Raw genomic sequence first — 27,322 nt, forward strand, 5'->3', positions numbered from 1 at the left:
ATGAATACAATATATTGTTATCACACCAATGAATAAAGGACAACTTAATAAAGAACTAACAATCTACTCAGTTCTTATATAAAACCAGGCCGCCTATTTATGCAGAGTGATTTTTAAATGATATAAGATCCTGTACCCATACTTCAGGACAACAAAGACAGCTGGCAGGAAGAAAGCTGTTTCCTTTGAAATGTGGTGTTGGAGGAAAGTTTTATGGATATCATGGACCACCAAAACAAACAACAAGTGGGTTCTAGATCAAATCAAGCCTGAACTCTCCCTAGAAGCTAAAATGACTAAATTGAGGCTATTGTACTTTGATCACATTATGAGAAGACAAGAGTCACTGGAAAAGACAATAACACTAGAAAAAGTGGAAGGCAGCAGGAAAAGAGGAAGACCCAACATGAGAAGGATTGACTCAGTCAAGGAAACCACGTGTCAGACTCCAGGACCTCGTTGCATCTCAGGAATAATAAACTTCGCTCCAGACGTTGCAGAGAGTTTTTAAAAGTTTTATTTAGAAAGCAAACGAGTTCAGTGGTCTATAAACGTAAGGTTAGAATGGCAACGGAGATTTTACAGATCAGCTTTATAGGATGCACACACTAGAATTGTTTACATGTAATGGCTTTGAAATGCAAAACATCAGAGTTCTCTCAAACTTCAAGAGAGAGAGGGTTCCGGCAAAATCACACCTTGAGATCAGAGCAGATTTACATTAGGAAGACTACTTTGAAATGGAGACATCGGAGCCTCTGGCCATAGCACCTCTCTCCCAAACTGAAGAGACTTTCCCACGGGACCAAAAGGTGGGGGGGAAACACAGAGCTTGCTATCTGGGGCTCGACTGCATGCCCTTGCTGACACTCCGCCTCCCCAAAGACCCCTCCCCCGGGATTTCTCGGTTTGGCAGGGTAGTGACGATGGAAATCCGCTACTAGGGTGGGGGCTTGTACGTGTACAGCGGACACCCACTCATCGTGACTGGAATTCAGATGTTTCCAATGTACGAGATACTCCAGCTGGCCCCTCCGCACCCAAGAGTCTAATACCTTGGAGATCTCAAAGTGTTGTTCCCCTTGCACCATGATCGGGGTCGCAGCTGCGGGTTCGGGGTGCCATCCGGGCGCCGGTAGGAAGGGTTTTAACAGACTCACATGAAACACCGGGTGCACCCCCTGTAAGGTTTTTGGCAGTTCCAACTCCACTGTAACCTCATTGATAATCCGGGAGATTGGGAACGGCCCCACAAATTTTTGACTCAGTTTCCTGCATGGGCGTAAAGACCTGAGATTCTTGGTGGAGAGGTATACCTTCTCTCCGACCTTCAACTCCCACTGTGGCGCCCTGTGTTTGTCAGCTTGCGCCTTGTACCTGTTCTTCACCTGTTCCAAGTTTTTTACAAGCCAGGGCCAAGTGTTCCTCACTGTGTTAGCCCACACAGACACCTCGGGGGGGTCGCCATCTGGCGGGAGGGGTACGGCCCCCAAGGGTCCGAAATCCATCCCGTAGACCGCTTTGAACAGGCTTATACCGGTCGCAGAGTGTACCGAGTTATTGTAGGCATACTCCGCCAAAGGCAGCAGATCAACCCAATTGTCTTGGTGGTAATTTACAAAACAACGCAAGTAACATTCTACCACCGCATTAACCCTTTCGGTCTGCCCATCCGTCTGCGGGTGATAGGCAGAAGACAACCCCAGTTGTACACCCACAAGTCCTAAAAACACTTTCCAGAATTTAGACACAAACATGGACCCCCTGTCACTCACGACCTTCCGCGGAAAGCCGTTCAGTCTGAAGATGTGGTGTACAAACAAGAGAGCCAGTTTGTGTGCAGATGGCATTCCTTTGCACGGAACGAGATGAACTTGTTTAGAGAAGAGATCCGTGACCACCCACAGAACCGTCTTCCCCTTGCTAGATGGGAGGTCAGTTATGAAATCCATCCCAATCACCCGCCAGGGTGCCTCTGGAGTCTCTAGAGCTTTAGCAATCCCGGGGGCTTCCCCATCAAGCGCTTGCTTGTCGCACACACAGAACAAGATTTAATGAACACATCGATGTCCTGGTGCATCCCCGGCCACCAGAACTGCCTTCTTACTAGTTGCAAGGATTTCACGAACCCGAAATCCCCCCCCCCCCGTTTTGGAACTGTGGCTCCATTCCAATACCTCTCGCCACAGCTCCAGGGGGACATAGTGTTTGTCCTTATGGGTACCATTCTCGTCCGTTGCCTGGGACGGGAGAGACTCTCCCCCCCCCGCTCCCGCCGAAGAGCTTCCCCCCACCTCCTCCTGACAGCTTCGGGGAGGTTCCCTGGAACTGCCCAGAAGCGGGAGACAGCAGCATCCGACTTTTGAGAGGAGGCTGGAACCGGCTCCTCAGCCCTGTTCTCCGATCTTGCTGAGGGGACCCCCTCCTCCCCAGAGACTGTATTCGGAAGATCCCCGGGGGGCGCTGGGGGTGAGGGGGCAGGAGCGGCCTCCTCCCGAGAGGGACTTGGGGTTGACCCTTCCGCCCCAGCACGGGTTTGGGCTCTGGTCAGAACCCCTGCGCGGTTCCCTTCCGGAGTCAAACCCAGGTGTTCCCGTGTAAAAAGAGAACCCACCGGCCGCTCGACCTTACATTCATATTGCGGCATCCAGGATAGTCTGTCAGCTAGGCAGTTTTCCTTCCCGGGCATGTGTTTAATGGTGAAACGAAATTTGGAGAAAAAGTCTGCCCAGTGTAGCTGTTTGGCGGACAGCTTTCGCTGACCCAAAATAGCCTCAAGATTCCGATGGTCCGTACAGACCTCAAAAGGTTCGGCCGCCCCCTCCAGGAACTGCCGCCAAACCGTGAGGGCATGCTTAATTGCCATGGCCTCCTTCTCTCCAATCGGCCAGTTGAGCTCCAGCCCAGAGAATTTCTTGGAAAAATATGCACAGAGTTTAAGCCTCCCTTGGTCATCCCTCTGAAGGAGTGCACCTCCCATCGCCTTCTCCGAGGCGTCTACCTGAAGGGTGAACTGCCTGGAACAATCTGGGTGAGCCAGCACGGGCTCGGAGGTAAAGCGTTCCTTAAGAGTCTCAAAAGCCACCTGACACCGGTCAGTCCAAGGCACCTGGTACTGTGCAAAGGTGGCCTCTTGCCCCTTCCCTTTGGTTTTAAGCAAATCAGTGATTGGTAAGGCTATTTGGGCGAAATCCTGGATAAAACTTCTATTAAAATTAGCGAACCCCAAGAATTGCTGAACCTGTTTGCGAGTTCTGGGGGGTTCCCACTCCCATACCACCTGAACCTTCTCGGGGTCCATGATCAACCCTTGGGGGGATACAACATATCCGAGAAACGACAACTGGTCCTGATTGAACGCACATTTCGACAGCTTAGCATACAAATGGTTCTCCCTTAAACGACGCAAAACCTGTAATTTACCTTGTTTAGACAAGGTAAATTACAGTTGTAAATTATTGAATTTTGAATATATGCAAGTACAAATATTGAAGATGGCCATTTCAATAAACATATCCTATCTTTTTGCCAACTTATTTTTTTATCCCTGCTTTTGGAATTTTCCTTCGGGGACTGGTGGAAGCGAGGCAAGGATTCTGTGCTGATTAGAGCCATGGCAGACTTTTTTAAAAAGAGTTCTATACCAGCCGAAGAGGCTAATGTGATGGTGCCCCCACGTGGCTGATCGTACTATTATCACTGCCAGTAAGACAGGAGGCAGTAGACGTTCTAAGGTCCCTTCTGAATTATGAAATCCAGAATTGTCGGCCTTACGATGCCACTATTTCCTATAAAGTGCCTACCTTGTATGAATCCTGGTGCTATTAATAACTTTCAAGGTTTCCAACAAGATTATCTTGTGCTATAGATACTCATCGTGTTTTTTTTCTGATAAATCTTATGGGTCTCCCCTAAGATAATTCAGTAACCAAAATGCTTGATCAGGAATATCCATCTGCGTCTCTAGAATCCTAAGTTAACGCCTATACCCCACCAGTTTACTCTCTGCCCTATTTTTTACATTTAACCCCCTCTCTCAGTGAATTTAGCTCAGCTATGTTCCACATCCTATTTCTACTCAGCTTCTGAGATTGCAGACTACATCTCTGATACCCTGCTGCCCTATACCTTGTCAGACCACTGGTCTATTGCAGTCTGTTTTGGTTACTTGAAGGTCTCAGGAAGAAGTATTTCACACCACTGGCAACCTGAATCTTTTTAAATTGGAGTTGCTGGATTGAATCTGGGATCTTCTACATGCAAAGCAATGCTTGGACAATAAGCCACAATGGACCCATTACCTCTGGCCCTCTCCATCCTACTGTTAAAAGCGCACAGCTCCCAATACTAAACCCTACTGCACTAACTCTCCCAATCAAGACCACCTTTCGCTACCTGCTCAGGTTACACGTGCTTGTGAACATTCTACTAATGAGTATTCCCCATTTGGAATGCTTCAGGAATGTTCTACAGCACACTCAAATGAAGGGAGGGCTCGCTCACAAAAGCTGGGCGTTAGTTTAAGGCTGTTTAATAAATGACTGTTGGAGGAGAGGGTTACAGATTCCGTGGACTGCCAAAAAAACAAATCCGTGGGTTCTAGATCAAATCAAGCCTGAACTGACCCTAGAAGCTAAAATGACTAAACTGAGGCTATCGTATTTTGGTCACGTCATGAGACGACAAGAGTCACTGGAAAAGACAGTCATGCTAGGAACAGTGGAAGGCAGCAGGAAAAGAGGAAGACCCAACAAGAGATGGATTGACTCAATAAAGGAAGCCACAGCCTTCAATTTGGTTGCACGTGCAAGCATTCAGCTTGCTGCGCGACCTTGGGCCAGTCAGTGCCTCTCAGATTAACCTGCCTAACACACCCCACTGTCTACCCCCCTGTGCACAAAACCTTCCCCAGACTGGACATGCTGTTCCCACCGAAAAGCACGTTTGGTTGCTCCAGGCAAGAACAGCATCTGCCCTTGCGAACACTAAGATGGGATGAGTGGGAAGTAGCCCTGCTCCAAGCCCTCCCCTTCCCCACCCTAAACTGGTTTAAATCGCAGCTTGTCTTGCCTGTGAGACCCTGACTTCTCCTGGTTGGCTGTACAATGCATCTGGGGTTCTTCGCCCTCCTTGTGGGGATTCTCATCCTCTGCCCTGAGCTGGCTTTGGCTGATGGTGAGTACAGTCCTGTGGTTTTGTCAGGGCCAGACTTTGGGGCAGAAGTCCAGGCCCAGGGCCCAAGAGCAGGCTGCACCGTTACTTTTAGACATATACATTACCATCATAGCTCGAGGCAGGGGTGGGGTGGGAGAAGACCGTTGAGACCAGAGTCTAAAATCACCAGGGGTGCCAACAGGCCCAGACCCAAATGGTAACTAACATCCTATTAAGTCTCAATTAAAGGGACAGGGCATCAGGCCTGTTGGCAACCCTATAATTTACCCAGACCTTTAACTGGCATAATCAACTAAACTATTTCACCTACTGCTTTCACCAGATTTAAAATTCCCTGGGTTTTTAAGCATATTCTGTTAAAGGCTTCTTAAAGGGGTCATCCATCAATCTTGGCAATTCAATTCAAGAAGTATAGTTTCCCCGTGTTTTGGCCTTTGCGTTGTTTTGGGAAGATCAACCTCTTGGGCTATTTACTAGTATACTTGTGAGTTCTGCCATAAGGATTTGATAGAGGAACAGTTCTTGAAACAAGTCCTCTGTCATGCCTTTGGCGAGAAAACATGCTGGGCCAATGACTCCTTCTTGTTCGGTGAGGAGTCTTCCTTTCCTTGCATTCAAGCCATCATCCCTGTCTCTTCTTTGGTGTTTCAAGCTCCACAGTGAACCAGGCATCCAAATGGGCTCCAAATAGGGAAGGGGCCTTTTATGGCCAAAAACACATGGTTCCTTAACCCACTTTATTCCCCATTCCAGCCAGGATCAAATTTACCCAGGCTGGGGGGTGGGGTGGGGAACTGTACACATTACCTTGAAAAGCAGGGACGAAACTGTGTCAATTGATCCATGTAAACAGAAAATGCGGGAGTCATTAAGTTCCTGTTTAGTTTGGCACACACACCCACGCCCCCGGTGACTGGTCGTTTCAAATTGACCAATGAGGGCCTCCCCTGCCCCGGGGAAACAACCAGTCACCGGGGGTGAGGGTGTTGCAAGCGAAACAGGAACTGTGCATGTCTCCCGCATTTTCTGTTTACATGGATGGATTTGCACACAGTTGTTTTTTTTTTAAATAATTTTTATTGGGTTTTTTTACAACTATAAATTCTTCATAATTTTAACAACAATTTTAAAGATAATGTCAAAGCACGCTTGTAACAATTGTTGTCTTAATTACAAATAGATATAAAATAAACAATTTGACTTCCCCACCACCCCGTTCTGCCACTTAATAAAGTAATATAATCCATCGTTAATATATTCTGATCCTAATATTAATCTCATAGCATGTAGAATATTACATTCCGGATCAGGATAAAAGGTAACCTTTCATTTTTCCCAAATCTTATAAATTCTAAAAATTAATTCAATCTTCCCATTTTCCCATAGATATTCATTAACTGTTTAATTTAATTTAACAAATTAATTTCTCCATCTCCACCAGCTCTAAAATCTTAAAATTCCAGTTTCTTTTCTTTCTTTTTTTTCCTGGAACTTCCGCCTCTTTCCATTTGGCTACAGATAGTGATCTTGTAGCCATTATAAGATAAATTCAAAAATATCCTTTTAACATTATACCATAAATAGCCATGCCAATACTGTCAATACCATCCTATTCCAATAATCATATTTGAACAAGTCTTTTAGCCATGATCTAATATTTCCTTCTGCATTTGAAGTAGGTCAGTTAGAAACAGAAACAGGGTCTCTTTGTTCTCTCTCAACTCCTCTGGCAGGTTACACACACCAAAATAATTTTATCTGGAAAAAAAAATTAAATAAAAAAATTAAAAAAAAAAATTAGAGAGAAGATTTGCACACAGTTTTGTCCCTGCTTTTCAAGGGATGCGTACAGTTTTCCCCCAGCCAGGGTAAATTTGATCCTGGCTGAAACGGGGAATAAAGTGGGTTAAGGGACCATGCGTTTTTGGCCTATATCACCATCCATGTCAACTCTCAACCAGAGTTTCCACAGGAATACCAGTCTTAGGGCTGTTCGGATACTCTTGGGGTTCATCCGCCTCTGGAGTGGGCCAATTTAACTGATCTCCAGTTCACCATTACCCTAGACGACAGAGAACATCAAATCAAGGATATGACTTGCTGATTAACGAATTGTTTTCCTTGATATATCCACAGAGTTGCCAGAGCAATTGCAGTCTGCTTATATTCCAGCAGTATATCTATGGGTAGGATGTTCCTTTGGGGTAGACATTCTTCACCTTAGCTTTCTATTCCCCCATGCATACACTCTTGACCCACTCTTGATCCAAGACACATCAGACATAAATATTTTGCTCTATCTTCTTTACAGTAGTGCTTTTTTGGGGAGCATCCCCATGATGTTGTTCTCTGTTGGACCTGGTACTGTGTTTCCCCCCAACTTTGGAGCCAGCGTGGTGTAGTGGTTAAGAGTGGTGGACTCTAATCTGGAGAACTGGGTTTGATTCCCCACTCCTCTACATGAGCGGCGGACTCTAATCTGGTGAACCAGATTGGTTTCCCCACTCCTACATTTGAAGCCAGCTGAGTGACCTTGGGCTAGTCACAGTTCTCTTAGAGCTCTCTGAGACCCACCTACCTCACAGGATGTCTGTTGTGGGGAGGGGAAGGGAAGGAGATTGTAAGCTGGTGTGATTCTTCTTTAAAAAGGTAGAGAAAATTGGCATATAAAAACCAACTCCTCTTCTTTTTCTTCTTTGCTGTGATCTTCCCCAAGCCTGCTTTGGTATGAGCTTTTTGGAAAGATCACTGTGAAAGCGCCAAAGTGTCTTCAAACACTGCATGGATGGGAAGATGTGCATTTTTGTAGGGTGTGCCCATATTGGCGCTGTTTTCCTTACCTCAGCCCCTGCAACAGGCATTCCATCCTGTTCCCTCTGGGGTTTTTAAAAGAAGTAATTGGCAGATCATTATAGTGTTATAATGAACTGCAGCAACAATGTACCAGTTCCCAGCTTTCATTTATCTTACAGTAAGTTTCCTGCCCTTTTCATACCAGAGTTGTCAGGGGGAAAGGTAGAGGCTGTACATCTTGGCTTTTAAATCTGTAATGACAAGGGCCAGAGACTTACTTTAAAAATAAAAAAGGAAAGAAGAAATCTAGGAACTGGTACATTCTCGCAGTAGATTGTCATAATGCTGTAGTGATCTGCCAATTACTGTTTCTTTTTTTTAAGCCCTAAGAACGGGGGTGGGTGGGGGGGAATGGTGGCTGCAGGGGGCTGAGGCAAAGAGTAGGAAGGACTGCAGCATAACTGCACCATTGCTGCTGTGAATGTCTCTGCATTCACACTGGCAACGACCGCAAGAAGGGGCCTAGGTGTTGGTTATTATTTTTTTTACATGCTAATTCCCTTCCCTTCTCCCTTTATAGGTCCTGGACCCTGCCCAGTAATTAATCCTGCATTTCCAATGCTGGGTTTATGCAGAGATGAGTGTAGGCTTCACTCAGAGTGCCCAGGAGATAAGTTATGCTGCAGAAATGGCTGTAACAGAATGCACTGTAGTGATCCCACTGATACTGGTGAGTTAGTAGCCTATCTGGGATTTTCTAACCGGAAAACATGCAATATAATGTTGGGGATGGGGTTCAGAGTGTCATAACTAACCTACACATATCCTGGCCCTTATCAGCCTGCCCATACTGTTACGCCAAGCAGAGGGGTCTTCTTTTATTGGGGTAAATTAGCTGGAGACTGATTGAGCTTTGCAAGAGGTTGGCATGTGGGTCTTCGCACCAATTTTTAAGGAGAGGGGCGCACCAGTGGAAAAGGTTACCAAATAAAGAGGCTTTTAATGAATAAGGGCTTTATTAAAAGTAATCAGATTCATTGCACACACACACAAATCCCAAATACATACAGCGCTAAGAAAGTTAAGTTATGAGGGGGATGTTGATAGTAAAATAAAGCTGTGTACTTGTTTAAGAGAGTGACTTGCTTCCCACCTGTGAACCTTGGTGAGGTTGCCAACATTGCAAAACAGCCTCATTTGATGCTCCTCCTGACATCAAACTGGGCTGGGGGTAAATAGCAGGAATTTCTTGTGGCTCCAGAAGGGGAAGGTCCCCCGAAGCTCTTAAGCGAGTTGGGGAGCAGCAAGGGATTCCTACTGGGTTACCCTCAGCAAAACAAGCCCCTGCTGCTTTCTAGGCGGGGTTGTGTCTCACTGGCCTGTTTTTTGACTTCTTGCACAAGTCAGGAGCGAGGGTAGCCTGGCAGATGGGGAAACGTTCATTTATGTTTAATATTTTGCTATTGTGGTTTAATTAGTATTATATTATGTTAATGATTTTGACGGGGGTTGTTGTTTTTTTAAGTGCTCCGAATATGAAAATTGCGCTAATGTAGATTGCAAGGCTTGGATTTTAACTCTGTGATTTAAGGAAGTTGTCTTTTTTATTTCCTTTGCCCTTGTCTGCCTCTTGGTGCTTTGAATGCTTTACATAAAAAACATCACACGCACACATTTAGAGCCCTTTTAGGAGAGGAAACCAAATTGATGCCTACACTAGAGCCTCTAATAAGAAAGCTTTCAGGGGCTTTTTAAACCTAAGGAGGAAGCAACAGAGATGATGATGTCAAGGTGGCAAGTTGTGGAGGAAGTGATGTCACATAAGAACATAAGAAAGGCCCTGCTGGATCAGACCCAGGCCCATCAGGTCCAGCAGTCTGCTCACACAGTGGGCAACCAGGTGCCTCTAGGAAGCCACAAACAAGATGACTGCAGCAGCACCCCCCTGCCCGTGTTCCACCACACCCAAAATAAGAGGCATGCTCCTCTGATACTAGAGAGAACAGGTATGCAGCATGACTAGCATCCATTCCAACTAATAGCCATGAATACCCCTTTCCTCCATGAACATGTCCACTCCCCTCTTAAAGCCTTCCAACTTGTCGATGAGGGGAAGACCTTCCCCTTCCTGACCATGCTGGCTCCTTTAGCAATCCCTTTATTCCTTGGTCATCCAAAGGCCCACTGCTTCTCTGCCTGGTTTCCTGTTCCGGATATATTGAAAGAAATGTTTATTGTTTGTCTTGATGCTTTTAGCAACCTGCTTCTCACATTGTCTCTTTGCATGCTTAATTATTGCTTACATTTCTTTTGCCACAGAATATATTTTTGCCAATGCTATCTCATCGATTATATCATCCCTTTGTATACATTTGATGATATAAGGCAATTATTGTATTTCTTTGTGTAGTTTACTGGCAACTGTTTAATTATTTCAGGTTTCTCCTGGTGAGAAAGAAAGAAGCATATTCCATATCTGAAGAAATTATAACATTTATCTGAAGAAGATAGCTTGAAACGTCCTGCTAGCAGCCATAGTATATGTGATTCATCAGGTTTCTAGCTTTTTGATTTGTGACTGACTTTCAATTATGTCATTCAGTTCTTTTGTATCTCATCCATGTTTTCTTGCAAGTAGTTATTGGATTTACTTGTATCCTGGTATACCTATTGCTCTTATATAATTGTATACATTTTCTAAATAGACCTTTCTATTTATTTTTCTTCATTAGAGAGTAGTTGATTTTTTTCTCTTCTGTGCTGTTCCACTTTTTTACACGGTGTTTTGAAGGGTTGCCTTTTCCTTTATCTTGCTCATTGTATGACAAGTTTTAGTATAATCAAAAATAGACCGTTGAACCCCATGATATCAATACCTACGAATACAATATATTGTTAACACACCAATGAATAAAAGACAACTTAATAAAGAACTAACAATCTACTCAGTTCTTATATATAACCAGACCACCTATTTATGCAGAGTGATTTTTAAATGATATAAGATCCTATATCCATACTTCAGGACAACGAAGACAGCTGACAGGAAGAAAGCTGATTCTTTGAAATGTGGTGTTGGAGGAGAGTTTTATGGATATCATGGACCACCAAAACAAACAAACAAGTGGGTTCTAGATCAAATCAAGCCTGAACTCTCCCTAGAAGCTAAAATGACTAAATTGTGGCTATTGTACTTTGATCACATTATGAGAAGACAAGAGTCACAGGAAAAGACAATAACACTAGGAAAAGTGGAAGGCAGCAGGAAAAGAGGAAGACCCAACATGAGAAGGATTGACTCAGTCAAGGAAACCACACCCCTCAGTTTGCAAGGCCTGAGCACAGCTATTAATGGTAGGACGGGTTGGAGGACATTAATTCATAGGGATGCCATAGGTTGGAAGCAATCTGACAGCACTTAACACACACACACACACACACACACACATATCCATGCTTCAGAAAAGAACATTGAAAATATGCATCTAAATGGAGTACGTTTACACAATACAATACGTGTGGTCCTTGATCAGATGTTCCTCCCACTTCACATAATCCTGTACCAACATTAGAGTACTATTGTTTAAGTTGTTCAAATGATTGTACCGAATCCTAGTTAGAGGAGCCCCGTGGCACAGAGTGGTAAGCTGCAGTACTGCAGTCCAAGCTCTGCTCACAACCTGAGTTCGATCCCAACTGAAGTTGGTTTCAGGTAGCTGGCTCAAGGTTGACTCAGCCTTCCATTCTTCTGAGGTCGGTAAAATGAGTACCCAGCTTGCTGGGGGTAAAGGGAAATGACTGGGGAAGGCACTGGCAAACCACCCTGTAAACAAAGTCTGCCTAGTAAACGTAGGGATGTGATGTCCCCCCGTGGGTCAGGAATGACCTGGTGCTTGCACAGGGGACCTTTACCTTTACTTAATCCTAGTTAACTTGTAACATATTTATGGCCAATACTTAGCCACATATTCAAGAAAATATTCCCTTCCAAACTAGCGCCATGCTATTTGGATATTTGGATAAGAACAGAGTCACCTAGGGTTGCCAGGTCCCTCTTCGCCACCAGAGGCAGGTTTTTGGGGTGGAGCCTGAGGAGGGCAGGGTTTGGGAAGGGACTTCAACGCCATAGTCCAGTTGCCAAAGCGGCCATTTTATCCAGGTGAACTGATCTCTATCGGCTGGGGATCAGTAGTAATAGCAGGAGATCTCCAGCTAGTACCTGGAGGTTGGAAATCCTATACAGTAGCAAACTCCCATCCCATGCCATTTTGGAAGTGGAACCCTATGGTGGCTGTAGTTGGGGTGTCCAGGTGGTGTGGTTTTTCTCTGGATTGAAGAGGAAAGCCCCAGGAAAGCTGTGAGTCATGCTTGGAATGAGCATGATGTCATGAGGATGGACTTCAGAAACCTGGGAGCTTCCTGCCTTCTATGCAGGGAAATATTACCATGTTGATGCAGCACAAATTTCAAAGTGTACATGGGAAAAGGAAACAGCCCCCACTAGACCCAACTGGCACAACAGAGTCTAGTAGATTTTGGTGATGCATAGAATTGTTGTTTAATCTCAGAACTGTAATGGAAATGGGTCGATCCTTACCAGGATGTAGCCACCAGGCCTATTTCCCCTTATTGAAACAGCTGGTGCTCTTGCTAAACACCAGCTGTGTCTGCCAGTTCTCATGGCCTCAGTCGAGGTTCAAACCCTTACTTTGCCACGAAACTCACTTAGGCACAAACTTGCTCAAAGCTTAATTTTCTTAACTTGCCACCTAGGCTAATAACTTCCACACTGAACACAGATTTATCTCACCGCACTTGACACCCCCCCTCACTCAGCCCCTTCACACACTTCACCTGTCTCTCACACAGAGCCTCTCTGAACCCCTGCAGTCAACTCCGCCCCCTCAGGTACAGCTATCGATCACCCATCCAGCTGGGAAAGAGAAGGCCCCATGCTGGTTCCACATGCTTCTCCCTCGTGCCATCTTTGCTTCATACTCTACAGGCCTGCCTTTTAAATCACAACACCTCAAACGTAAGACTCCACATTAAAACACAGAACTAAAACTCGCACAAAATATTTACACGGTGAAAACACGGCAACTCTTGTTGGAGTTTGAGTTCTCGGAACTGCAGAGGGTCTCTAGAATGCTCCTTCTGGCTAGAAGAAATAATCCTTGATGCTCGCTCAAGGTTGCCAGCTCTGGGCTGAGAAATATCTGGCGATTTTGGGGGGGAAGCCTGAGGCGAGTGGGTTAGGGGAGGGACTTCAGTGGGGTATAATGCTAGAGTCCACCTTCCAAAGTGGCCATTTTCTCCAGGTGAACTAATCTGTTGCCTGGAGATCTGTTGTAATCCCAGATCTCCTGCCACCACCTGGAGGTTGGAATTCAAAGTATGGCACCAAATAAATATTTCCAATAGAGGAAAGAGACAAAGCAATACTTGCAATTAGAAGAATATAATGAGAATATTGAAAACAGGTACACTTCCTCCACCATGGCAAATTGGTCTGAAACATTTGCTTATACAGCAGAATGCTTCAGGAACGTTCTACAGTACACTCAAATGAAGGGAGGGCTCGCTCACAAAAGCCGGGCGTTAGTTTAAGGCTGTTTAATAAATGACAGTTGAGCCTCTCCAGCCTAGCAGTGTGCACAGAAATGCCGAGTGCTGCAGGGCCGAGTCCAATGCAAACAAGGCCAGGGACTGTCTGGTCTGTGCCTCAAACCTAAAGTTAGTTGCCCTGGCCAAGCCAAGCAAGGATGAGGACATAACAAAAAACGGAGTCAAAGCACTTTAAAAAAAGCAGGCTTTATTGAATTATGAGTGCAACAGGAAGCCAGAAGCATCCCTGGCATTCCCGTAAGTGGATGGTGGGTATCTTGCACTGAGAAGGGCCGGGCCATTCACTAGTATTGTACCGCATGTTTGACAGGAGAGGGTCGAGGAACTCTTGGCATGCCTGGGCGGCAGGCCAAGGGGGAGTCCACAGAGGGTAGGAGGGCCAGGGCCTGCGCTGCTCAGGGCCTCAGCTTGCCCAGAAGTGGGCATCGGCCTGTGCCAGCTTCAAAAGCTGCTGTTCCAGGAATTCAGCATCTTCAGGAAAGCGGTCACGGAAGGATTTGATCAATCCTGCTGCATCGCTGTCGTATTGCACCAGTACCACATCCTCGCCTGCAAAAAAGGATAATTGTTAGAAGGCCAGCACAGCTATCTGGAACCCTGGAGCTGGAAAAGCCATTGTCATGGAGAGTTAACAATACAAGTTGCTATTAGAGAATTAAAAAAAAAAAAAAACATTTACACCTCACCTTTCTCCCCAATGGGGATCCAAAGTAGCTTACGTCATTTTCTTATCCTCACAGCAACCCTGTGTGGTAGGCTAGGCTGACAGAGTGTGACTGGCCCAAAGTCACCCAGTAAACTTCTGTGGCCTAAGTCAGGGATTTGAATCTGGGTCTCCCGGATACCAGAAAGCCCCATGGCGCAGATTGGTAAGCTGCAGTACTGCAGTCAAAAGCTCTGCTCACGACCTGAAGTCGGTTTTGGGTAGCCGGCTCAAAGTTGACTCAGCCTTCCATCCTTCCAAGGTCGGTAAAATGACAGTAAGTTACAGTACTCTTACGGTAAGAGTTGTTCGGCAGTGGAATCAGCTACCTAGGGAAGACTGCTGCTCACTGGCAGTCTTTAAGCAAAGGCTGAACAAGCACTTGTCAGCGATGCTCTAGGCTGATCATGCATTAAGCAAGGGATGTTTGTGCTGCACAATCACGGAGTCATCTGCGCGGTGCAAAATGCACACAAATGTCTATGCACGCACTCCTTCCCCGTGATCAGCAACATTTGTTAAGCTGTCTCATTGATCGAGGGGAGGGAGAACATGCACAGAGGAAGGGTCTGCGTATTCACGCTGCATGGACAGCCATGCAATTGCAGGGAGGCAAGGCCAGCGTGCTTGTGCCTGCTCTCCCCTCCCCTTGGGGACTTTCTTTTCAAATATTTTATTTTCAAAACAATATAGAATAAAACAGACAAAACAAGCAACATATACACATTATACATAAACACAACTAAGTACCTATTACAAAATATCCATCGGCTACTTTTTGGAGTGGGTATAAATCATACCAGACCTATTTACTTAGTTGTAAAACAAGTCTTTTAAAGGGAGAGACCTAACCATATTCTCCTACCTACCACCATATACATGAGTAACAATATTTAATTGCTATTATTTAATCCTAGCAAATATACTATATTCAATATACGTTATGTCTTTAGTAGGTAGCAATACATAATTGTTATTCTATAGATCTAATATGAAACACTTCAACCTCTCAAAATTGTATAGTAAAAATAATGTAAAGTCATGTAATGCAAATAGCAGATAAGTCTGGATAATTATTTCCCCGTGTGGACACACAGATGGGTCATCTGTAGAGGGCTTAAACTGCAGGGCAGGGTCAGTATTTGTGTTCCTCTTTATTAATTAGCACTGATGGATTCACCAGCCGTTTATTGATTAGTCCGTTAGCTATTATTTTCATTGCATCTCTCCATGTCTACAGGGAGAAAACTTACTGTTTCTGTTGTATTATTCTTCAGTTTCATAATCTTGCTTTACTTGTAAGTATTCTATTAATTTCTGGTGCATTTTCTAATTCTGTAATCCAGCATATTGTTTGTGTTGTTAGTCTGTTCCTATAGCATGGCTTTAAACTGTGTAATCTGCCTTGAGCCTCAGTGAGAAACTCAAGATTGTAAATTAAGTAAATAAATAGAAACTGTGGGGGTGACTTTCATTTTGAGCTGTCCTGAAGGCTGCTTTCGACAAAAGGGAAAGGGAGACATTTTTTAAAAGGAACACAGCAACTAATGTGTGTGTCCCTTTTCTGGTTTATGTAAACTCTTCTGATCTGAGGTAGGGGAGATTCTAACCCATTCTGTCTGTTTCATTCTATATTAATGCCTAATTCGTTGTGTTCACTGACCCTCCTGGGGAATGGGGCAGTTAAGAGACTGGGAGCTGGTCATGTTCCAGCCGTTAGATCTCTCCCCTGCAGTAATACAGAACAGCCTGGCTGCTCCATAAGAGTGGGGGTAGATACCAATTTCTATGTATATTTTAGGATGGATTTCATCCCAGTATAGTAAAGCTGGAGCAACTAGACACCCACCCCAATCCAGTTTTAACAAGTCAGTCTTAGGATACCCCGGCAGGAAAAGAGTTAAGGACTCTTGGTGTGCCACTGGCACCTAGAGTGTTTCACAGTATGTTGCATTTGGTGGCTACATCCCTTGGAGCACAATGTATTATAAGCGCAAGGATGCTCCTTTTTATGTACTTCAGTTGCTTAGCTGCAATCAGAGGGCTTAACCCCTTCCTCATCAGCATGAAGTACCAACGGAGGCTTTGGCCGTTCCCTTAAGCACCAGGCTCTCCTGCCCTTGCATGGGTAGAATATGGCCTCAGCTAGTTGCCAGCCTAGTGTGGATACCGATTAACCTGATTAATCCGTTCCAAACCAGGCAGACACCATGAAGTCTGTCAACAGTCCTGGAGCCCTTACCTTCCAAGCGGGTGTTTGCTTGTACGAACAGCTTACGGGCTTCTTTGCGCAGTAGCACGGTGTGGCGCAGGGTGAGGAAGCGTTCCGGCTCTTCATCTGTCACGGCAGAGTATGCCTCGTAGAGCGCACGCCCCCCTGCCACATCTGCCGTGGACTTCAGCACCTTCAAGATGGACAAGCAGTGGCAGAACAGGGCTGCTGCACCTTCTCTCGAAGCCCAACCCACGATCAACTTTCTCCCACCTTCTCCTTTTAGCGTAGTGCTCTGCCACCCTCCCCTGCCTTCACCTATTCCTGATTTGACCCAGTTCTTCTGGACTGTGTCCAAATGCATGAGTTAATTTTAGGCTTCCAATATTTAAACAATTAAAGCTTTAATTGGTGCAGCCAAAATCTGTTTAGTTCTCAGCCTATTTGGTTTTTGGTGTGTTACTGTAAGTAAGGTACCAGGTAATAAAACCGTCCCTCCTCTCTAAGGACCTCAGAAGTGAGAGCGACTGACACCCCCCTTTATGTGTCTTGTCTTTTTTGTTAATAAACCTAAGGGCTCGGCCTCTTTTTCTTAATTATTATACATTCTCACCACTTCCTTCAACACCTGTAACAGCCCATTCCTGAGCTGGCGGCGTGCGGGGACGGCAGGGAAGAGGCGCAGCTGCGCCTCCTCCTAAGCCATTTCGCGCATGCTGCGAGAACGAAAAAAGACTTGAAAAGGCTTTTTGTGTTTTCAACGGGGCTAAAAACACATGAACAAGGGTTGTCTGTTGATCAGTCTGTACAGGAAAAGGAAGTGATAGATAAGTTTATGCTTATCTGACAATCCTGCCCGTGACCAGCTGGGCCTGTAGTCCCTTAGCGGTGAAGGAAACATGCTTGTCACATACTCAGAGACACTGCTAATATTTCCTGTTCTTCACTCCCCAGACCCGAGTGATGGAAGAAGGCATCTGGGGCAGAGGCTTGATGCAAAATGAGGCCCAATGGTTTCCCTGTCCATTGTGTGGCTTAAACTGCTCAACAGCCTTCCCTAGATCAGGCGTGGAAACAACCAGCTTGTCTGGCTGACTGTGGGGTTGGTGGAAAACAGCCTTTATCTGCCCTGAGCCCAACTTTGGCTGGGAAAGGGCAGGGTAAAAATAAACAAATAAGTAAAGCGTATGGAAGATCAGCAGCCTTTTTATTTTTTGGATCACTACAATGAACATGAGTGTACCTAGAGAGAAGCTAGGAGCACCTTTTATTCAGCTGCTGTCATAGAGTCCTATGGAAGTCCCACTTTCAAAGTCGCTCTCCCCACCCAGTTCCTGGCTTTTCACCAGAACCCACAGCTCTGCCAAGACAGGCAGACATGGGCCCCCTCCACGCAGCACTGAAGGAACCCCTCTCCCATCTCGCTACCACCTACCTGCAGTTTGCAGAGAAATCTCTCAAGGGCAGGCTTCCCCACCGTGGTGATCTTGCTGCGATCCAGGGAGACAATCGCATCAGGCTTGCCGTCTGCCCCTGTGATGCGCTGGAGCGACACCAGCCCTCCACCGGCCTCCAGGAGAACCCTCAGGATGACAAAGCGAGCTTGCATGTGAGCCTGGCTCAGGGACAAGGAACACAGGGAGAAATTGAACACTGGAAGCTGCCTTATACCAAGTCAGATAGCTCATCTATCAAGGTTAGTATTGTCTGCTCTCACTGGCAGCAGCTCTCCAAGGTGAACACATGAATACATGAAGCTGCCTTATACTGAATCAGACCCTCGGTCCATCAAAGTCAGTGTTGTCTACTCAGACCGGCAGTGGCTCTCCAGGGTCTCAGGCAGAGGTCTTTCACATCACCTACAACCTGATACTTTTGACTGGAGATGCCGGGGATTGAACCTGGGACCATCCACATGCCAAGCAGATGCTCTACCACTGAGCCACGGCCCCTCAGGCCGAGATGTTTCACATCACCTTCTACTTGATCCTTTTAACTGGAGATGCTGGGGAATGAACCTGGAGCCTTCTGCACCCGAGGCAGATACTCTACCAACTGAACTGTGGCTGCCATAGGAGGCAACCAAGGTAGCACCTAGGAGTCTTGTCGCTCAACCCCACCCATAAGAAAATACAAGTTGCTGTGTGGGATCAGACCAAGACCCAACTGTCCCAAGCACACTGCTTCTGACAATGGTCAGCCATTTACTGAGGCACCCACAGTAGCTCCCCCGCCCCCGTCAACTCACCGCTGACTTATGGCAACCCCGTAGGGATTTTGAGGCAAGAGATGTTTGGAGTTAGCTGGCCATTGCCTGCCTCCACGTCAGGACCCTGGTATTCCTTGAAGGACTCCCATCCAAATACTAGGCAGGGTCAGGGCTGATAGGGTGTGACTGGCCCAAGGTCACCCAGCAAGCTTCCATGGCACGGTGGGGATTTGAACCTGGGTTTACTGGGTTTCAGTCTGCCACCTTAACCACTGTACCATGCTGGCTCTCCAAGGTAGCTCACATGTTTGAAAATCCGTATTATTGCTGTTGTCATTATTATTAATAATAATAATAATAGACCCAGAGAGAAACCAGAAGCACCAGCCTTTAGACCTCAGTCAGTGGAGGAACATTTATGACACCAAGCCTCTGAGGAAGGCAAAAGTCTGAGATACCAGCAGGGGGTCTCACATCAGTCATAAGAAAGATCTTAGCCATGTCATTGGGCTGCACAAACTGAGAAATGGACCTGGAAGCAACGTCTCTAGTGTGACCCAGAACCAGCTCATGGGTTAAACATCCATTTAGGTATTTATACCCCATTTTTCTCCCCCATGGGAGCCCAAAGCAGCTTACAAGAGTGTTCTCCTCTACTCTTATCCTCACAACAACCCTGTGGGGCAGATTAGGCTAAGGATGGGCCCAAGGTCACCCAATGAGTTTCTATGGCAAAGGGGGAATTCAAACCTGAGTCTCTCAGATACTAGTCTGGCACTCTAACCACTACACCATACAAACTGCTCTGCAATTTGTCTGGCAGGGGTGCAGAGAGGGTTCCTCCGACTCCCCTTGTGGGTCAGAATGCAACAGATTCACCCCATCCACCAGCAAACGCTCCATCGGCCACCACTGCCTAGACACAACGGTGAGGAAGGAATGAGTTCTACTATATTATAAGGAATGAGTTCTACAGCCTACCTGGCGCCACGTTCCAGATTCTGGCGTGTAGAACTCCAGTGCCAACAGTCCAGCGCGCACCATGTTCAGCCAGTTAATATAGATCACGTCCTCAGCGTCTTCTCCTTCAAGGTCAAAGATCCTGGTGGAAAAGGGAAGAAAGGAAAAGTGGGAGGGAATGAAAAGAACACAGAAGCAAGAAAAGGGGGGCAGCCAGCGCTAACGCGGAATATTTAGTGTACAAAGTGCTTTCCCCATTTCCATCTTGCACAATCAGCTTGTGAGGCTCAGGGCAACCATTGTTCCCATTTGGCAGATGAGGAAGACCGAGGCTGAGGACTGACTCAGCTGTGAGGCAAGACTGGAATGTAGCTCTTTCACAGGCAAGCCCAGCTCTCTAGCCACTGGAATGCACTGGTGCTCAAAAAGAAGAAGAGCTGGTTTTTATATGCCAATTTTCTCTACCTTTTCAGGGGAATCAAACCGGCTTACAGTCTCCTTCCCTTTTTCTTTCCACAACAGACACCTTGTGAGGTAGGTGGGTCTGAGAGAATTCGGAGAGAACTGTGACTAGTCCAAGGTCACCCAGCTGGCTTCATGTGGAGGAGTGGGGAATCAAACCCGGTTCTTCAGATTACAGTCCACCGCTCTTAACCACTACACCACGCTGTCTCTCATTGTACCAACGATGCCTTCATGCCCCAGTGGTGACACCCAGTGTCTAGTAGCCCTTAAGGATGCTAATAGAGATGCAAACTTTTGAAACAACTTATTTATTCCCTTAAAGGACGTATTTTAAAGGGTCACAGCTCAGGGGCAGATCACCCTCTTGGCATGCAGAAGGATCAACCCCTCAGCATCTTCCCACCTTACCTCCAATATTCCATCTGGTATAGCTATAACAGCACCAGACTAGGGCTGGGGGACCCTAGGTTCAAATCCCCACTTAGCCAGGAAACTCATTTGGCTGACCTTGGGCCACTCTTTCAGCCTAACCTACCTCACTGGGTCGTTGAGAAATTAAGGGAGGAGATAAGAACATAAGAAATGCCCTGCTGGATCAGACCAAGGCCCATCAAGTCCAGCACTCTGTTCACACATAGGCCAACCAGGTGCCTCTAGGAAGGCCACAAACAAGACGACTGCAGGAGCATTATCCTGCCTGTGTTCCACAGCACCTAATATAATAGGCCTGCTCCTCTGATCCAGGAGAGAACAGGTATGCATCATGACTAGTAGCCATTTTTACTAGGAGCCATGAAGACCCCTCTCCTCCATGAATATGTCCACTCCCCTCTTAAAGAGCTCCAAGTTGGCAGCCATCAAGAAGCTCCACCTCCACCATCTTGCTCTTTAATGACGCTCCCCCGAGTCCAAGTCCAGCCCCACACCCTTGGTCCCACTGGCATCTCAGGCCCTCACCTCAATACCTCCTTGTTCAGGCAAAGGTACAGCCCCACACACTCTGCCCGACACTCCTCGTAAGTCGACGCCACGCTTGAAAACTTGCTGTCCCAAGTCTCACCACCCCGGTACCAAGTCCGAACCTGTGGGAATAGGACGAAACTGAGGGGCTAGATCTCCTTGCACTTCAGAGATAGGTAAGGCGGCTCTGGCCAGCCCAAACTCTTAAATCATCAGGCCAAATATTTCAAATATGATAAACTTAAGTTCTGTGCTTTAAAAAAAAAAAATCAAGGGAGGGGGAAGAACTTTCTACATCCAGATTGTTTATAAGGATTTGCATAATTTATACTACTTTTGATAAACATGGAGGGCAACTCTACCTCCTCCCTGTTACAGGAACCCTGATTAGCACTACTGTAGCCTTTGGAATTTAACCAGGCATCTCTGCAGCCTTGAGGACCAGACACATGGCCTTCAGGAGAACCAGCTGCGATTCTTGAGATGCTCAAGCGAGGGTTTCATCCCAAACTCCGCAATCCTTGCAAAGGCAGTATCAAAAAATAATAGCTTTGCTAGTATTATGGGAGTTCCTATTTGAGAAGGACGGAAGAGATGGAATTAGAGCATAAACCTACCAGGTTTGTAACCCCCCCTTCCAACCTTTCCTCAAGTCCTCACCAGTTCCCCAGTTTCTGGGTTGATTACTGCATCCCGGTCGAAATTGAACGCACCCGAGTCGTCCTGCCCGGAGAAGAGAGAAAGCGTTTAACTTAGAGCAGATTTTGCTGCAACAAGAGAGGCCACCTTCTTGGTGGAAACAGCATTCGTGTGCCTGAGCTGTTCTACTTCAGACTACCCAGGACTGATACCATACGAAAATGAACCCCTGAACACAGAAATCTAGTGTGTCAGGGAGAAGGATTTGAGCATAGCCCTCTCTTTGACTCACTGGTGTGCTTTGTGCAGGGATTATTTATTTATTTTTGCCTGCAACAGCATCCAATCATGTGAGCCCTACCTACAGTCCAGATCAGCCCAAGTGCACTTTGACCAACTAAACTTACACTAGAGTCATTCAGAAAATCCTAGCAAGTTTAACTAGGCAGGGATGGTTCCTTCCCCCAACTATCAAGGCTAAAGCATCTGGCACTCAAGCAACCCCCCAAATTAAAGAGATGACAACTGGCAGTTTTTTAAATGGAATCAGCCCACTTGCTTTCAGTCTCTCCATCTGCAACATGGGTACAATGTTACTGGCTGATTTAAGGAGGCTCTTAAGGCTGTTGATGGAAATGAAAATGCTTTGAACTTTCTAAAAAGCAGAATCATTCTCACGAGACATAGGGGCTGCCATTTAAAAATTACAAATAGGAGACCTGCATCCTCTTTCTTCTCTCCCCTCCCACTCCACACCAACCTTACCACTTGGTTAGGGTCATGGAACATGGCAAGCAATTTTGGGTTGCCACACCCAAAATTCCATCAAAGCATCACTTTTTCCCTTTAACTTTTTGGGGGAGTGTTAACCCCCCTCTTTTAAATGTTTCTGTGTTCTTCTGCAAATCTGGGGAGCAGTCCCCAGAACTGCAAAAAGATATACCCTAGCCCTGAGCAGCCCCCTAGTGTTTTTTAAATAAAAGCTGCATGGTAGAGCCATTAGATATGTGATGGCAGTATGGGGTAGTGTCTAAAGTGCTGGACAGGAACCATTTGCTGGGTGCAAATTCCAGTTCAGCCCTGAAACTCACAGGGTTACAATACAATCTTTTATCAGCCTAATTTACCTCACTGGGCTGCTGAGAAGATAAATAGGGAGCAAGAAGTCAAATAGGCTGCCGTGAGCTCATTAGAAAAAGGGTGACATTTGAATTTAAAAAAATCTTTCAAATTCCATCTCTAATTCGGCAGCAATTCCCATTCCATTTTTTTTGGAGGGGGGTGTCAAGTCACATCTGACTTATGGCAACCCCTGGTGGGGTTTTCAAGGCAATAGACGTTCAGACGTGGTTTGCCATTGCCTGCCCCTGCATCACAACCCTGGTATTCTTTGCAGGTCTTCCATCCAACTACTTGCCAGGTTTGACCCTGCTTAGCTTTTGAGATCACTGCTATAAATCTCCACCAGTGCTGTAGGCTATGGTAAGAAGGCAAAACAACAACAACAACAAAACAGCACTGGAGCTCCAAGTGAAAAACGTTCCTAAAGTTCATACATGTCAATATTTCTAAACACCTTCTGCAAAATGTGAGGTCATACAGCAAGTTATTCATTTTCAAGAAGAGGACTTACCTGCTGTGATACTGACCTGGAAGGATTTACCTGTTTGATATGGATTTAATCCAGTTGTATAGCAGTGTTCTATAAGTTCTCCTGCTGCCTGTCTTATGTTTTGTCGCATGTTTGTATCTGTGTCATTTTGTACAATTAGATAGTTAGGTTGTTTATAAGATCTCACATTGTTTGGTGTATGACTTCACATTTTGCAGAAGGTGTTTAGAAATATTTACGTGTATAAACTTTAAGAACATTTTTCACTTGGAGCTCCAGTGCTGTTTTTTGCCTTGTTACCATAGCTTCTGAGCTATCCAGATCAGGGCCATTCCACCTTAACTGAACTTTTTCCTGCATTCAACCAGATGACAACGATGTACAAAGATGTGGAAATGGGACACGTTTATGTGAAATGCACCCTGCTGTACCACTTGTGCAAGGGCCCGCAGCATGCCATGCTCTCACTTGAGCAAAGAGTGTGCCCGAGGACACCCACCTGGACAAAAAGCTTCCCGCTGCCATGGCCCAGGAGTTCGTGCAGTCCGACCTGCACCTCGAAGGAGGGTCCCTTCCACTTGATGTAGAGATCCTGCAGGAGAACACCACAGATCACACTTGAGGGCAGAGGCCCCTTCTCCCCGACAAGCCTTCTATGGTTGGCCAGGAAGGATCGGTTCAGCACACCAGATTTCCCCAAGATTTCACTTCTCAGAATAGACCTTGCTCAGAAACTGTGATACAGCTTCCGGTGTATTAACAGTGTATTTCACAAACGCCTGTAACTGTTAATCTTGCTTTGTAGGGTTTGTTTTAATGATATACAGCATTCCTTCATGCATAGCATAAAAAATTCCGCCCCCCCAAAAAAGCCGAATCATTGTGCTGGGGGGTGGGGGGAGCCACAAAGAGCAGAGTTCCATCAATCCATTAAAACTTAAAAACAGTAACAATGAAGAGAAAGCTTTGCTAACCAGGAATGTTTTAGTGGTAAGGAATTGTCAAGTTGCAGCCATTTCATGGCAATCCCGTAAGGTTTTCCATAGCAAGAGGTGGCTTTGCCATTGCCTGCCTCTGCGTAACAACCCTGGACTTCCTTGGTGGTCTCCCATCCAAGTACTAACCAGCACCAGAGAGCTAACGAGATCAGGTCAAAGCCTGTATGTTTCACACGCCCTGCAAAAAATCAGCCTGGAAGGCACGTGATGCCCCATTCCACAGATGCCCTAAGAGCAAACCTGGTGCATTGGAACAATGCTCTATCACATGGGTGTCAAACATAAGGCCCGATAGCTGGATCCGGCCCCTTGAAGGCTCTTATCTGTCCCGTGAGCAGCCGTGGCAGCCACCTCCCCCCAGTCCCGAGGTGTCAATGGTCAAAGACTGTTAAATAAAACACTGTAAGAGTGCAAACGGTCCCTCAGTGGAACAGGCTTCCTCAGGAGGTGGTGGGCTCTCCTTCTCTGAAGGTTTTTAAGAAGAGGCTAGATGGCCATCTGTCAGCAATGCTGATTCTATGACCTTAGGCAGATCATGAGAGGGAGGGCACCTTGGCCATCTCCTGGGCATGGAGTAAGGGTCACTGGGTGTGTGTGGGGGAGAGGTAGTTTGGAATTTCTGGCATTGTGCAGAGTGTTGGACTAGATGACCCTGGTGGTCCCTTCCAACTCTTTGATTCTATAATTCTATGAGTGTTATTCTGTAAAGCATGTTTGTATTTTAAGTAAAAAATAAAGTAAAAAATCATAGCACTAATTGGCTTTTCCTGTATTTTCTATAAAGTTTTATCTCCGGTACCTGGCATTAAATTTCATGGTACATATGCACCGGCCCGACCAAGTGAGTTTTATGTAATATCCGGCCCTCATAACGAATGAGTTCGACACCCCTGGTATAGACAGAAACTCTTTTCATTTAATTTAAACCCATTGGTTCTGGTCCGACCACCTGGGGCAACAGAAAACAACTCAGCACCATCCTCTATATGACAGCCCTTGCTGCTTTAATCACACTCGCTGTAACCGATTCTTGAGCTCCAGTTCTTGCACATCACCCTCAGGATGCACACGCCAGCAGAAAGGCCATTTGTAGGTGTTAAACAACATAAGAACATAAGAAAGGCCCTGCTGGATCAGACCAAGGCCCATCAAGTCCAGCAGTCTGGTCACACAGTGGCCAACCAGGTGCCTCTAGGAAGCCACAAACAAGATGACTGCAGCAGGACCATCCTGCCTGTGTTCCACCGCACCCAATTAATAGGCATGCTCCTGATCCTAGAGAGAATAGGTATGCATCATGACTAGTATCCATTTCAACTAGTAGTCATGAATACCCCTTTCCTCCATGAACATGTCCAGTCCCCTCTTAAAGCCCTCCAAGCTGGCAGCCATCACCACATCCTGGGGCAGGGAGTTCCACAATTTAACTATGCATTGTGTGAAAAAATACTTCCTTTTATCTGTTTTGAATCTCTCACCCTCCAGCTTCAGCAGATGACCTCGCGTTCTAGTATTATTGGAGAGGGAGAGACATGCAAAACAACACCATCTGTTTTAGAGGATGCTGCACAAGCCCACCTCAACACGGTCCCACAGACCCACACACAAACAGACCTTGTCCTCCTCTGCAAGGAAAGTCAGCTTTTCCTTCTGCGTCGAATAAGCCACGGCCAGGACATTGCCCAGCGAGACGTTCTTGAACCCATCTGTCTGGCGGATATCATCATCTAAAAACACAAACATGCAAAACAGCCTCATAGAAAGGCAAACCACTGGTCAGTCTATCTACCTACTGACCTACCTACGGGGAGGGGCCGTAGCTCAGCAATAGAGCATCTGCTTGGCATGCAGAAGGTCCCAAGTTCAATCCCTGGCATCTCCAGCTAAAGGGACTAGGCAGGTAGGTGATGTGAAAGACCCCTGCCTGAGACCCTGGAGAGCCACTGCTGGTCTGAGTAGGCAATGCTGACTTTGATGGACCAAGGGTCTGATTCTGTATAAGGCAGCTTCATATGTTAATGTGTATCTACAGTTCAGGACTGTCTGCTCTGATTGGCAGCAGTTCTCCAGGATTTCAGGCAGAGAAAGGCCTTCCTTGAACACCTGCAATCTGTGACACTTTAACCGCAGATGCCAGGAATTAAACCCGGGACTTCTCCAATGCGAAGCTGAGAACAGTGTACAGGACCTGCCGGCTGGGTTTCCTGGGGCACCGTAAGATGAGAGGAGGGGGAAATCCCTCATTCCCCACCCCTGTCCAAACACAGAATTCTGCAACAGCAGCAGGATTCAGAACCCCCAAAGCTCCCTTAAAAGGGGGAAAGGGAGCGACAGAATGGTTTGTCAGTCCAGGATGCTGCTCTCTTTTAAAGGTAAGGAACATTCAGCTTGAGCCATCCTGGATGGGCACTCTTCTCCGGAGAGGAACCAGATAAAATTAAAAAGCAACTGAAAATGAGAGGCACCGGGGCTCGAGTTGCCTGCAAGCCACTCTCTGTGACCAGCAAAACCTAGACACGCAAGGACTGCTCTAAACCAGAAAAGGACTGGCACTCTGTACATGTACTTATGAAGTTGCCTTATACTGAATCAGACCATCAGTCCATCAAGGCCCGCACTGTCTATTCAGACTGGCAGTGGCTCTCCAGGGTCTCAAGCAGAGGTCTTTCACATCACCTACTATCTGATCCTTTACCTGGAGATGCCAGAAATTGAACCTGGGACCTTCTGCATGCCAAGCACTGTCACTGAACCGAAGCCCCTCCTTACATGTTCTAGGCCTAAACCCTGCCATTCAAACTACATTTCAGGGAACAGCCCTGCCCCATGTTAAGACGCAGCTCATACAAACAAGATTTGGGGGGTGGGGGGTGGAGAGTGAAACGGCATCTCTTCTGGAAAAAAATGCAAGAAGGTAACAAGTTAGTCATAAAGGCGAGGTGTAGTGGTTAAGAGTGGTGGTTTGGAG

At 46.2% G+C, this 27,322-nt stretch overlaps 1 protein-coding gene across 1 annotated transcript in view; it reads right to left on the bottom strand.

Annotated features, from left to right (window-relative positions):
* Nucleotides 1–13,908: 13,908 nt before the first annotated feature.
* The window catches only part of DPP3 (dipeptidyl peptidase 3), a 30,217-nt gene continuing 16,803 nt past the window's right edge, over nt 13,909–27,322 (bottom strand). Inside the window, exons 10-17 of the mRNA XM_056852303.1 lie at nt 25,969–26,081; nt 23,856–23,948; nt 21,766–21,828; nt 21,103–21,227; nt 19,702–19,822; nt 17,947–18,126; nt 16,542–16,704; nt 13,909–14,145 (exon numbers count right to left, since the gene is read on the bottom strand). Of these exons, the coding sequence (XP_056708281.1) occupies nt 14,000–14,145; nt 16,542–16,704; nt 17,947–18,126; nt 19,702–19,822; nt 21,103–21,227; nt 21,766–21,828; nt 23,856–23,948; nt 25,969–26,081 (1,004 nt within the window). The 3' untranslated portion in view covers nt 13,909–13,999. The remainder of the gene's footprint in view (nt 14,146–16,541; nt 16,705–17,946; nt 18,127–19,701; nt 19,823–21,102; nt 21,228–21,765; nt 21,829–23,855; nt 23,949–25,968; nt 26,082–27,322) is intronic.

The sequence above is a fragment of the Euleptes europaea genome, chromosome 7 (genome assembly GCF_029931775.1).
Source record: "Euleptes europaea isolate rEulEur1 chromosome 7, rEulEur1.hap1, whole genome shotgun sequence".
NCBI lineage: Eukaryota > Metazoa > Chordata > Lepidosauria > Squamata > Sphaerodactylidae > Euleptes > Euleptes europaea.